The sequence below is a fragment of the Microplitis mediator genome, chromosome 5 (assembly GCF_029852145.1).
Source record: "Microplitis mediator isolate UGA2020A chromosome 5, iyMicMedi2.1, whole genome shotgun sequence".
In the NCBI taxonomy this organism is placed as follows: Eukaryota; Metazoa; Arthropoda; class Insecta; order Hymenoptera; family Braconidae; genus Microplitis; species Microplitis mediator.
In genome coordinates, this window is record NC_079973.1 from 861,910 (window position 1) to 875,365 (window position 13,456).

Below are 13,456 nucleotides of genomic sequence, written 5' to 3' on the forward strand. Positions count from 1 at the left end.
TATGTAAATTAAAATGATGAAGTTTAAAAAAATGCGCGCACTTTTTCATTTATCTAAATAAGCATTTTTTTATTTTTTTTCTACTTGCATTTTATTTATTTTTTATTCAATTTTTAAAATTGACAGCTACATTCACACTCATAATTTTTTATACGTCTATCAAATAAATTATTGATGTATATTTTTTTTTAAAACAAACCAATTTTTGTTTATTAAATAATATAAAAAATTTAATAAATACACTCTTATTTATAACGAAATTTCCAACAAAATCTATCTAATTAATTAACCAATTAACTAATTAATTATTATTACCATTCAGTAAATAATTTAGCCCACCATAAATGAAACGGTAGCATATTTTCTTTAGTATGTAATTGTTTGTCATAAATATTAAAATCCGCGTACTGAAGTCTTTTTAAAAATCTCTCAACAATGACAGCTGGTAAAAAAATGTGATCCAAATTTTTTTTAATACTCTTCCTTAAGTTTTTCGCCTGAAACCAAAGAAAGTACGAAATTAATTACATTGTAAATAAACAAATAAATGAGAAGGAACGTAGCAGACATGAGACATTTATAAGTTTTGAATAAATAAACAATGGAATTTTAAAAAATGCACGTACTGATTCTTCATTGATCTCAATACGCATTTTTTAATTTTTATTCTTCTGACATTTCATTTATTCATTTTAAAATTCAAAAATTCCCACTTGTCAGTTCCATTCACATGATACTGAAGTGAACAGACAATTGCCAATTTTTGAATTTCTTTTCCACAATTTGATTGAAAAAAAAAATAAATAAAATAAAAATATGCACATGTAGAAAATTTAAAAAACTATATGTGTAATTTTTTAAATACTTTTTTTTTAAATCTGTCATTTTTAAAAAAATTCAAAAATTATCAGACGGCGGCGAACTTCAGTGTTATTCCATTCACACTCATATAAATAACTTAATAAAATAATTACTTTGTCTAAATGTTGGTGAGCACGTGAAGCGACTGCAAAAATAACTTCATTCAAATCTTTGCTGGCCTCACCACGAAAGACCGACTCTGATGAAACGTTATTCTGCATCATGATATCCTGGGGAAGGACAAGATTCCTTCGCCGCGCATGATAGGGAACTGATCGCAATAAATTCACAATACCTTGGGCTTTGCCTACATGACTGGCCACATGGTCTACATTAACGTCTTTGATGTCTTTAACTTCTAATAATAAATAGTAAATCGACGACACTGTGTCTTCTGAGTATTTTTCTATAGCTGCCAGGTCTAAAAATGATGCTGACTGTGACTTACTCCATCGAGCGTCCAGCAAACGTTGGAAATATCTCTTAGATAATTTATGTGTCCTCAGTATCTGTATGCAAGATCATCAACTGATGATAATTTGCTAAAACTAATTGTAAAAAAAATTTTTTTTTACTTACTCGTGATAATTCTAAGGGTACAGGAGCTTCGGGTGGTTTGTTATCAAATATTTTAGCAATTGTGTCATTCCAAAATGTATATCTCATATTACTTATTGCTAATTCACGTGAGTGTTCTTGGACAAGTGATATCTCGACATTGAGTGCTCTTATCGCTATTGCCGGTAATTGTAAATTTTTAGGCAGCAACAATGAACATAAATAATTTTCGTAATCATGTTTCCTGAAAATATAAATATATATTTAGATTATCAGTTAATTTCTTATAATTATGATCCTGGTTAGCAGACAATTCAAAGTTATGACAGTAAAGTTGACGGACATCTGACAATTTTTTAAATTTTGAAATAAAATTAAACTAAAAAAAAAAAAAATAAATTGAAAAAGGAAATTTTTGAAAATTCTAAAATCAATACATGCATTTTTTTTTATTTTATCAATTGAATTGTTTAACTTTTTTATATGAAATTTAAAAATTGTCTTATGTCTGCTACATTTACACACATTAAAAATTTTCGAATTTTTTTTCAGCTGATTAATTCCAAAGATGAAAAATCATTCAAAATTACACGTAAATAATTATTTAGAGTATTATAAAAATAAATATACACCTGACAAGTTGTAAACAATATTTGGTTGGAGATTGTTTTTTGACAGTACTGACAGATCTATTTAATTTATCTGAAGTTATTTTTGTTAACAAACGTGTTTTATTCATACTCGATTATATTTTAGTATTTGATTTGTAATTAGTCCATTAATTTTAATTATAATTATTAAATTTATCAATGACGGCTGTTATGAAATAAATTTTCTAGGTTAAAAAAACGCGGGAGTTTGAAATTAATGCGCATGTCCAAAAATTTAAATTAGACTTTGAAAATACAGTTATCTTAATTAATTAATCAATTAATTAATATTCTAATTAACTTAATACTACAAGTAATAAATTTTAACTATAATTATTAAATTATTATTTTAATTCAAATTTTTGCCGCTTCAATAATCTTAATTATCGTCTTTATCTGAATCTCAGTAAATTCCCTGACAATTTATTGTGCTCAGTTTCTAAAAGTGTCAAAATATTTTAAATATTAAATTTTTGAAGTGTAGACTCGTCCCTAAAATAAAATGAAAAATTATCTAATCAAGAAAATGATTTCCTTATCAGTTTACTAAAAAAATTAATTATTTCGTGTAAACTACAATTAATTTATTATTATTATCATAAGTATGGAATTTACTTTCAAATATTTACTTAATTACTTATAAAACTTTTTTAAAATAAAATTTGAAATAAAGTTCTCTATCGGGCCAGTGCTGCCATGAGCGCAGGAAATTTTATTCATGAAAACACACACAGACGACAAAACGACAGAGTAAACAAGTAATCCAATAATTGCACTTTGAAGGTTATTCAGATAAATTTATAAACATATTTTAGTAAATAAGTCAACCATTGCCTCGATGGGAAATGAGAAAAGTGCCCTAAGTGGGCTGAAAATTGACGAAAAGGCGATCGAGATAACAGATTTCTGGCTACATCACAGTGCTAATTTGAATGGCGCGAATCCTTCAACGGTATCGGTGTTTATCAGCGAGCCTTCATTGCAGTCGTGTCCAAACTTTGGGAAACCATCACCCCTTGAAAGGACAGCCAAGGTAATTAACTCTTTTATTTATCAATCAGAGCCCAGTCGCAGCAGCTTAACCTGAAAGTTATAAATTTTTATCCAGAACTTGATGCTACATCGGCATCCATGCATCCTGAAGTACATATCATCCTGGAGAAAAGGCAGCAGTTATTATCTAGCTACTGAGGAAGTGAAACCACTTGCCCAAGTGATCGGCACCCAGACGACCCTGCAAATTTGCATTGGGCTCCACAGTATTCTACGAGCTCTGATATTTTTACATGAAAAAGCTCTTGCTTCTCACAATAATGTCTGCAGCAGCTCGATCTACGTCACTCCAGAGGGCTCCTGGAAGCTCGGAGGTCTGGAATTTCTGTGCAGGTTCACCGATTTTAACCAGGCGTACTTGAAAAAAATAAAAAACTTTCGCTACGAGAAAGCCATCGCTCCTGAAGAAGATGGAAATGCATTGGAGACACAATTAAACCCTGTGGGGATTGACCAGTATGCTTTTGGTGTCCTCACTGAAGAAGTTTTACGGTTAAAAAATGCTGGTAATGCTGGTCATCCAAATTCCTGATTAATAAATCAAATATTTTAAATTCGCGCCAATTAATTTTATTTTAAATTTTTCTAGATGACGTTCCAGCTCTAGCAGAATTTAAAGAAATCTGCCGACGCAGCTTGCAAAACTCTGATCCTCTATTGAGGACAAAGTTATCGACTTTATTATCCAATCCGTTTTTTACACATGACTTTATAAATATTCATGAATTTTTAATGGAGCTGCCTCTGAAAACTGAAGCAGAAAAAGAAGAATTTTTTTCGTAAGTCCTCGGAGCTAAAAATTTTATTTTCAAAAATTCATTGATAAACAATTTTTTTTTTTTAGGAATCTAGTGCCACAGCTTAAATCATTCCCTGAAAAAATAGTTGCTGAACAACTAGGCCGTCTGTTGTTATCACGAATGGTACTGCTGGACAGTACAGCTCAACAAAAATTACTACCGTGTGTATTGAAGCCAAAAACAGAAGACAATGAGCAGGACACCAGTCTGTTTACGGTATCAACATTCAAAAGTCACCTGGTACCAAAATTACTGCAAATGTTTTGTGTCCGGGACACATCGATACGCTTACTGCTATTATCGCATTTAAATTCATTTATCTACGCCTTCCAATTGGACGAATTGAAGAGCCAAATACTGCCTGAGCTTCTTGTAGGAATAAAAGATCATGATGATCATCTGGTCAGCACAACACTGCGTGCGCTGGCTGATCTAGTGCCAATACTGGGCGCAGCTGCCGTAATCGGCGGGAAACGGGGTAAATTATTTACTGACGGACGTCCTAATCACAACCAAATCAGACGTGAAGTCTCTGCTAGAAGCAACCAAAGAACTGAACGTGCTAATATTAGTAATAGTAATAATAATAATAATATTATCAATGATAATGGTATCGATAGTCTGCCAACTGTACTAGAGTTACCTGAGCGACCGTCACCTGACGGCGGAGAAGATCGGATTGAATCGGGTTTGATTTTAGCTGAGGAAGAAAGCACTTGGTCTGATTGGGATGCTCATGAAGTAGCCATCACCAAGACAATTAATACTGACATTCCTAGTGGTCAACCGGATATTGATGTAGTCCAGCCGTATGATGATAAATCAGCATCAGCATCTGCGGGATCGGAAAGTGCCGATGGGGTAAAAACGTCGGCGATTAAAAAAGATAAATTTAATTACAATAAGAAAAATATTATCTCTGATATTCGGGAACTGGATATCAAACATTCCAAGACAATGCAACAAACTGCCAGCGAAGAGGTTGATTTTTTTACAGACATGGAGCCGATTATTGAGAAACAAAATGTCATTCATGTTGACCAAGTCAAGACGGAGAAAAGCGTTTTTGATGTTAAAGTTAATGGCGCTCAGGACAATGGAGATGATGACGGCTGGGGTGAAGATCTAGACGATTGGGGTGACAACACCCTCGAGCTAGAAGATTAATATTATTTATTTAAATTTATTTATTAATTATTAAATAATTGTTATTTGTATGACCGCGTGTAAATAATTAAAGTTTAAGCTTAGTGATATTTTTTAAGTGTCCATATAAATATGTATAAATATTTGTTATATATTAATTTTAAATAAATGTTGTCTATATGTTTAATTATGGGACATTTTAATTCGCGATTTTCCCGCGAAAATTGAAAATTTAATTTGAATATTTTTATTTTATTTTTTTTAGCATTAAGAATTAAACTTTCAGTGCAATGGAATTTCAAATTTCCCGCGTGAAACTGAAAGCTAGATGCCAGCACCTCCTAGAACAGAAACTTGACACCAGAGCGCCACCTCTGGGAGGAGTTTCCTCAGTGCATCGACTCTCTGGTAATTCATCAGTCGTTCTTTCTCCTGGTAACTGTTGAAGAAGGTGCCTCGCCGCGTCTTCTCATTCAACGAACATGGTAAATATTTTAAAACAATTAATTGTTAATTAAAAAATATCGCGGTAATTCATTAGTTCAATTCATCATTTATCCGATTCCGTAATTTATTTTAATAAATTTTCTACGATGGTTTAAATAACGACGGATTTAAGAAACGTGCTCGCGAGTCCATTCTGTAACCTACCTTGCAACTCATCAGTCTGCTGATGTCCGAATAATTTAAATAAATATTCCAGTTTGGAAGTCGGTTTTAATTAATAAAATTTTGAATTCCAGGGTTTCGTCAAGGTAATTAAGAACAAGCAGTACTTCAAGCGTTTCCAAGTTAAATTCAAGAGGCGTCGTGAGGGTAAGACTGACTACTATGCGCGTAAACGTTTGACGATCCAAGACAAGAACAAATACAACACCCCCAAGTACCGTTTGATCGTTCGTTTCTCCAACAAGAACATCACGTGCCAGATTGCGTACTCGAGAATCGAGGGAGACAGAATTGTCTGCGCTGCTTACAGCCACGAGCTCCCCAAGTACGGAGTGAAAGTTGGACTCACCAACTATGCCGCAGCCTACTGCACTGGTCTTCTCCTTGCCAGAAGAGTAAGTTGGTCTTTTTTAATTTATAACCATGAAAAAAATTGATGAGCTTTTCTACATGATGATCCACTCAGCTCGCTTTGAGATTCTGTGAAGAAACTTTGTTCCCTAATTTTTAATCTGACACGAAAAGCTTCAAAAATTTTTTTGAATTTAATCTTTTTAGTTGCGCCCGTTAAATTTATGAAAAATTTTATTTTATTGTAGTTGTTGAAACAATTGGGTCTGGACAAACTCTACACCGGTACCACTGAAGTAACTGGTGACGAATACAACGTAGAAGAGCTTGATGAAGGTCCAGGAGCATTCAGATGTTACTTGGACACTGGACTGATGCGCACCACCACTGGCGCACGTGTTTTCGGCGCCATGAAGGGAGCCGTTGATGGTGGACTCAACATCCCCCACAGGTAGGGATCACTTTCTAGTTGAATATGAGAAATTTTGATCAAATGAACAGATTACTTATTTACAATTGTCTCGTTTTTAGTACCAAGCGATTCCCCGGTTACGACAGTGAGTCCAAATCATTCAACGCTGATGTCCATCGCCAACACATCTTTGCTCAGCACATCGCCAACTACATGAAGCAGTTGGAAGAGGAAGACGACGAAGCTTACAAGCGTCAATTCTCTCAGTACATCAAGAACGGAATCGCTGCTGATGCTGTACGTATATTGATAATTAATTTGAATACTTCCTGTTTTATTTCGTCCAATTAAAATTGTTGCAAGACTCTTCCATGTCTTACCAGCGTCGCAATTGGACCATATTGATACATCGGTTGAGCGAAATGACTTATGCTCCTTTGTATTTTTCTCCATTAACCGGCTGTAACATTTACAGCAGAGCAATTTAATTGAATGATTTAATCAGAACAATTGCATGATAATTAATTTTTAATTGTTTTACAGATTGAAGATATCTACAAGAAGGCCCATGCTGCTATTCGCGCCAATCCCGAGTTCACACCCAAGGAGAGAACCAAGGAGCCGGTTAAGAAACGCTGGAACCGCGCTAAATTATCGCTTTCTGAACGCAAAAACCGCGTCAACCAAAAGAAAGCGTCATTCCTCAAAAAAATGGCGGAGACCGAAGCTTAAAAAGCCGGTCGTAAGCTTGAGTTTTTTGTACCTTAACAAACTTACGTTCACAGTGTCATATTTATCCCTACATTTATATGCAATCTGTGAACGATGGTACGAAAATAATAATAAAAACCTTGAAACGTCGATTAAATAATTAATTATTTATTCAGCAGTACCCATAGATTTAGTAATAACACGAAATTTTTCATCATACCTGCACCGGAAGTTTGAATTCCAGCTCTGTTTAGTGGGAAAAAATCTTTCCTTGATTGCACGGCTCATGATGCGAAGCATCAGTGTGCTTTACGATCGAAAAATTTTTTTCGCCTTTGGCAACTATTTTATGAGTCCTGATAGCAAGATTCTAGTCAGGAAGTTGATGTCAATTGGTTGCTATCAAGATGACGACAACTTCAGCCTGTGTAACTGTTGACTACAAGTTATTGCGAACTTTCCGTCAACTAATGGATGCAAATTTATATGTTCAGCTTGACAACAGCAGCAGGTTGTTGTCAGCTTGGCTATCAGGAAGGAAACGAATAATAAAAATCAGCGCATGTGCCATTCTTCCCACAAACAGAGGCTAAAATTTAAACTTCCAGGTACCGATCTGGTGAAAAATGGTATTGACACCACGGAGGAAGATAAGATGTCCCAATCCGTGTGTTGCCACCTTCACCATCGGCTCAAACATACACTCTGGTTGGAATCTACTCTCCCTTGATGTGTGATATACTACAGTATTTTATTTATTTAAAATTAAACGCTTACCACTAAAGTAACAAGGCTGTGATATTTAAAAGACATGATATTTAATAAATATTTTTATTTTCAAAATTATATAAAAAAAAACACTGTATATATTTATTATTTTATACAGCAATTGATGTTTATATTTGAACGTAGTGGAATGCGCATGATTATTTTTGCAATGATCGTCGACAGAGCCGTGCCAGGAGACTATTTAGCTGGAGCAGGCTGCTGATTCCGTCTAGGATGCTCAGATGTGTGACCCCGATTTCCTTTAGCAGACAAATAAATTATTGTTTATTAATAATTAGTAATTAGTTTAATTAATTAAGTAGAGTTACCTTTATGAAGTCTAGTTTTAATGTTTCATCTACTGGCAAATTTTTACAAACGCGAAAAATATTACTGATAAGATCCTCTGCTGAGTAACCGAGTTTCCACAGGCCGTTGAGAACTTCGTAAGCTTTTGAAATTTTTCCTTGGGTACAGAACTCCAGCATCTCTTTGATTACCAGCGGATGAGGTTCATCACAAACCTTGAAGACATTCTCGCTGTTGACGTGACCAAAACCATTGAAAGTTGACTGCAAATTATTCAATGCCTGTCTCATGTCTCCTTGTGCTGTGAAGACAATCGCTTCCAATCCATCATTCGTATATGATACCTATTAAACATTTGAATAAATAAATTTTATGCGTCAGTATTTAAATTTATAGTAAATTAAGACGGGCGTACATTTTCTTTCTCGCAAACTTGAAGAATTTTGGCCAGGATTTGCGCATCAGTCAGTTTGCCGTAACGCAGCATGGCGCAACGCGACTGAATCGGTTCTATTATTTTTTCGCTGGTGTTACAAGCCAAAGCAAAACGAGTTGTGTGACTGAATATCTCCATGGTACGTCTCAGAGCTTGCTGAGCACCTTCAGTCATGCTGTCAGCTTCATCAAGGATAATAATCTTGTGAGTTCCTGGTGGCAAGTTGACCTTCTTCTGGGCAAAAATCTTTATTTTATTTCTAACGACATCTATTCCACGGTCATTTGATGCATTCAACTCCAGCACGGTGTCTTTGAGTGTCGGACCTAGAAGAGCACGTGCCAGACAGAGGATTGTCGTTGTTTTACCAACTCCTGGTGGTCCAGCAATAATTATATTCGGTGCGTTTCCATGCTTTGCAAATACTGATAATCTTGCAACTGTATCTTCATTTCCTATGATGTCATCAAATGTCTGCGGTCTATATTTTTCAATCCTAGATATAAAATAAATTTTTTTTATTGAAATAATAAAATTCTCGGACGTCTATCAGCATTAGAAAAATTTTGTGACTTAACCTCAGCAATAATTATCTTAATAATAATGAATAAAAAATTATTGAAGTATTAATGACAATTAAAATTAATTAATAATAAAAATAATTACCATGGTAAATGTGATCCTTTTGTTTTATTTTTATTATTAGAAACATCCTGGGTATTTTTCGTCGCAGGACTTTCATCTATTTCCATACTCTCTTTAGCACTTTCATCTGCCATTGTAAAAAAATATACTGAATTACTAAATCTATCAACAATTTATTCCTAAACAATTAATATTTATTCAGTAGTAATTAACTAATAAGTAAACAAACAACAAATGCCGCGTTTTGAAATTTTAGGTTACGAATTTTAAAGTATTACGCGTGCGCGCTCATTTATTGGTCGACTTCTTTGAAAAAAAAAGAATTTGCTGGAATTTCACCCATCGAGGGTAATTTTGAACAAGATCCCCATCTAAGGAAATCCATAAAAAATTAACAATCATTCGTTGATTAATTGATTAATTAAACTGTCATCGTTAGAAATAAAAATTTAGAAAAAGCGCGGGAAAAATTTTTAACTCACAGCGCATGTGCGGGATAATTAAATTGTTTTTTTTTGTCAACACATTGAGCTAGGTTATGTATTTTAGTTTGAGTAAAAACAAGTTGTTGTGAATACCAAGTAATTTAGTTGGTAAAATTTGTGTAAAAAATAATTTGAAATATTTAAAATACAAAAAATGAATTTAAAAGAACCTCGACGTAAAAAACGTCCGTATTATCCTCAGCAGTCTCCTTTTCCAATAAATATTGGTAAAAATGATCAATGGCATGTTTACACAGCACATCTAGGTGTTGCCGGTGCTTGTATTGCTGATCCTGATGAAATGAAATCCGTCCACACCATGGTAATTTTATTTATATATTTATTTATTTAATTAGTAAATCAATTCATTGATTAATTTAATTATTGTAGGGTTATTTTGGTAAAGGGTCACTGTCAAAGTCAATACCAAAGTTTGGAGCCAGACGTTTCGGAGCACCACCGATAGTTCGTGATCGTCAGTGGAAACGCCGCCAGGAATGGCTGGAGGAAGTGAAACAATTGTCCATATTCCCACTAGATATTAAGCAGGAGGAGGAGTTGATAACTCTGGACAGTGATACTGCAGAAGCAGGCGAGTCTTCGCAAGCAAACAAAAATGACGAGCCCATGGAAATTTCAATTGATCTAGACGACGATCCGAAAATAATCGACGAGAAAACGACACGTGGTTCGAAATCAAAAGCTCCCGAAATAGATGAAGTTGTGTTAGATTCCGCTGAAGAGGAAGAGGTCTGTGAAATAATTGACAAGACTGATGAAAGATCTCGCAGTGACTCGCAGTGCGACGACATCCGTGTTCTCAATGACGACCAGGATCACAATGATTACAACTTTTCATATGACTGCTACGACCCCACTCGTAACGAAGAAATAAATTTGAATGAAACTCTGGTCCTGCCGGACAGCGACTCAGACACTGAGAATTATTTGAACGACGTCGAGCCTCGCATTGAAACAGAAGCGTTCCCTCTGACAGAGACACTTCTGTTGACTTTCGAAGAAACTTTTTTTCTCATGTTCGGATTGGGTTGTCTTCAGCTGGTCGACTATGAGGGCAAGTTGATGTCCATCGCCGATGCCTGGACGCATTTCAATCAAGATAAATTATTCCTGCCTCGGTATATCGTTTATCATTATTTCCGCAGCAAGGGCTGGGTAGTTAAGGCTGGATTAAAATTTGGCTGTGATTTTTGTGAGTATCTCCCTTATTTATTTATTTATTTATCATCAACTCATTGTATCAAATAATAAATATAATTATTTTTTTTAGTACTCTACAAACAAGGACCACCTTTTTATCACGCATCTTATACAGTAATTGTTGATACTGCTGATGCAGATACGTTACTACGTGATGATTCTAGATGCACACGTAAAATGAATTGGAAAAGTTTACTGCAGATGAACAGATTAAATGAAATAACAGCTAAAGTAATTATTTTTTTTTAATTATTACCAAAAATTAATTTAAAATAAACCTCAGAGCTGCATTCGAACTCGTTTTCAATTAAAACTGCTCGCAAATTAAAAAATTTTATTTACTTTAGCAGAGGAAAAATTTACCCGAAATAAATCGCGGCTGTTTGAAATTCGCGGTCTTAAAATTTATTAATTAAATTTGCGTTGGAGTTTAATGATAAAATTAATTATATATTAATGAATAAATATTTTTTTTTGTAGGAGTTTTTAATAGCACAGGTGTTGTGGCCATCGTCGGTATCACAAACAAATCCAGTGCCATTGGAATCAATATCAGAATTCACAGTACGTGAATTATTATGGAGAAGATGGAAGACTAATGATAAAGATGAATCATCCAAAGATGATGACAGTAGTGATGATTCGTCTTAATAATTAATTAATAACAAATTTATTAGCGTAACTAATTTTTATACGTGATATCTAGTTCATTTTTTATTTTTAAACACCTTAATAAATATAAAATATTTATAACATAAACTATTATTTACAACTACGTAAGCCCGTGTTCCTTCTGGTATTTGGCGCCGATTCCTGTTCTCCGGTATATTGTCCTTTCATTTAAATACTCCTTCGTACACTGATCAATTAATTCCTGATCGTGGTACCATTTCTCATAGCAATCCCACATCTTCTGATTTTCTTCTCTACATTTATAGACAATCGCGAGTCCAGCTGCTTTTCCACATTCAGTGAGAGCTGAATTATCAACACAATTATAAATAATTAAGTAATTTATTAATTAAATTTAAAATATTTTAGAAAATTACCTTTAACTTCATCGACACACTTTTCAGTTCTAGCTCTCTCACGAATTTTCTTTGGTATCAGAATATCTTTCTCGACTTTCCTCAAAGATTGATCATCAGGATCACCTGAAAAAAATCATTTCACATTTGAATAAATAGCAGAAACTCCAACAATCACTAGCACGTTTAACCTCTTGATTATTCGAAAATATGATGCAATATCTTGTAAAATAAATAATAATTATGATAAATAAATGTTTTTATTCACCTAGATTATGAGGTCCACCTCCATGACGTCTTGGCAAAACACTTTTTTTAACTTTTTTCTCAGTTTCGTTCTCCATCATCTACATAAAAATATTTCAAAAATAACACGCGGCCATTTTTAATTCCCATCACCTTCTTCCTTTCTCTCCCTCTATTTAGTTCGGCTCGGACTGACTGGCTCTGGTGATTGTGCAGAATTTCAATGAGTGTGAATGTAGCAGACATCAGACAATCGAAAAGTTCAACAATCGATATTTCTGCGAAAAAACGATTTAAAAAATTTTAAGACTCGGGAATGTATTCGTTTTCAAATTATCTTTACACGGATTTTATTCTTTTTTTCTTACTTTCTTTTTTGGAGCTATAATTTTTAAAATAAAACTTTAATGAACATTTTCAGAAATATATATCAATAAAAAAATATCAAATTAACCCATTTACATTCTTTTTAAACGAACTACAGATGACTTTTTTTTTTTTTTCAATAAAATTTATAGAATTTATATTAAGCTGTATCTATTTAAATAATGACTAAAATGAAAAAAAAAAAAAATTCATCTCTTCATTTCATCAAAATCTACAGATGAATTTTTTTAAATTATTTTTAAAATTTTTATTTCATAAGTTATTAATTTTTTTCTCATCCGACAAATTTTTATAATGACATATAGCTACGAAAAATGTGGTTTTATCGATAAAAAATAAAGGAAACATGTTTAATTTTAAAAAAACTACAAATGAATTTTCATATTTTTTTTAAATATAGATATATATATTTATATAAATTAAAAAAACTATATTTTTTATATATTAAATTCTTTAAAAGCCATTTAACCATCACAAATAACAAGTTAAATTATTTATAATCTTATTTTAAGCTAAAGACCATTTTTTGGACCCTTTTAGAACATTTTTTTAAAAAATATTATACAATATTCTGATTCAATTAAGAAATTAATAATTATATACATATATACATTAGGGTGAGCCAAAAAAACCAACCTATCGAATTTATGTCTTAAAAAGGAACTATATATCGAGAAAAAATTCTCCCATTGGGCAAAATTTTTAGCTCAATTTTAAAAG

General features: G+C 33.1%; 6 protein-coding genes across 7 annotated transcripts; 3 read left to right on the forward strand and 3 right to left on the reverse strand.

Moving 5' to 3' along the window:
- Positions 1-105: 105 nt before the first annotated feature.
- LOC130668555 (NADH dehydrogenase (ubiquinone) complex I, assembly factor 6) lies at positions 106-2,268 on the reverse strand. Its single transcript, XM_057470897.1, has 4 exons — positions 2,052-2,268; positions 1,441-1,663; positions 975-1,370; positions 106-497 (listed from the first exon to the last, which is right to left on the reverse strand). Exons 1-4 carry the CDS (start codon positions 2,156-2,158, stop codon positions 312-314), a joined length of 912 nt encoding a protein of 303 aa, XP_057326880.1. The 5' UTR covers positions 2,159-2,268; the 3' UTR covers positions 106-311.
- A 477-nt stretch (positions 2,269-2,745) lies between these two features.
- On the forward strand, positions 2,746-5,253 carry LOC130668550 (protein-associating with the carboxyl-terminal domain of ezrin). 2 transcript variants are annotated; one of them, XM_057470892.1, is made up of 5 exons: positions 2,746-2,827; positions 2,885-3,102; positions 3,178-3,628; positions 3,712-3,901; positions 3,967-5,253. In XM_057470892.1, the coding sequence occupies exons 2-5, from the start codon at positions 2,908-2,910 to the stop codon at positions 5,087-5,089; spliced, it is 1,959 nt and encodes a 652-aa protein (XP_057326875.1). In that variant the 5' UTR covers positions 2,746-2,827; positions 2,885-2,907; the 3' UTR covers positions 5,090-5,253. The 2 variants fall into 2 exon arrangements, with proteins under 2 accessions (XP_057326875.1, XP_057326873.1); XM_057470890.1 differs by having other exon boundaries at positions 2,785-3,102.
- Positions 5,254-5,399: 146 nt separating this feature from the next.
- Positions 5,400-7,371, forward strand: LOC130668556 (60S ribosomal protein L5). The gene is made up of 5 exons (XM_057470898.1): positions 5,400-5,553; positions 5,812-6,132; positions 6,337-6,539; positions 6,620-6,797; positions 7,044-7,371. The coding sequence occupies exons 1-5, from the start codon at positions 5,551-5,553 to the stop codon at positions 7,230-7,232; spliced, it is 894 nt and encodes a 297-aa protein (XP_057326881.1). The 5' UTR covers positions 5,400-5,550; the 3' UTR covers positions 7,233-7,371.
- Positions 7,372-8,028: 657 nt separating this feature from the next.
- LOC130668552 (replication factor C subunit 2) lies at positions 8,029-9,653 on the reverse strand. The gene is made up of 4 exons (XM_057470894.1): positions 9,391-9,653; positions 8,704-9,220; positions 8,309-8,632; positions 8,029-8,239 (listed from the first exon to the last, which is right to left on the reverse strand). The coding sequence occupies exons 1-4, from the start codon at positions 9,501-9,503 to the stop codon at positions 8,138-8,140; spliced, it is 1,056 nt and encodes a 351-aa protein (XP_057326877.1). The 5' UTR covers positions 9,504-9,653; the 3' UTR covers positions 8,029-8,137.
- A 323-nt stretch (positions 9,654-9,976) lies between these two features.
- Positions 9,977-12,543, reverse strand: LOC130668559 (COX assembly mitochondrial protein homolog). The gene is made up of 3 exons (XM_057470900.1): positions 12,372-12,543; positions 12,125-12,229; positions 9,977-12,053 (listed from the first exon to the last, which is right to left on the reverse strand). The coding sequence occupies exons 1-3, from the start codon at positions 12,448-12,450 to the stop codon at positions 11,848-11,850; spliced, it is 390 nt and encodes a 129-aa protein (XP_057326883.1). The 5' UTR covers positions 12,451-12,543; the 3' UTR covers positions 9,977-11,847.
- LOC130668551 (tRNA-splicing endonuclease subunit Sen2) lies at positions 10,009-11,726 on the forward strand. Its single transcript, XM_057470893.1, has 4 exons — positions 10,009-10,176; positions 10,245-11,067; positions 11,146-11,306; positions 11,556-11,726. Exons 1-4 carry the CDS (start codon positions 10,009-10,011, stop codon positions 11,724-11,726), a joined length of 1,323 nt encoding a protein of 440 aa, XP_057326876.1.
- Positions 12,544-13,456: the final 913 nt, after the last annotated feature.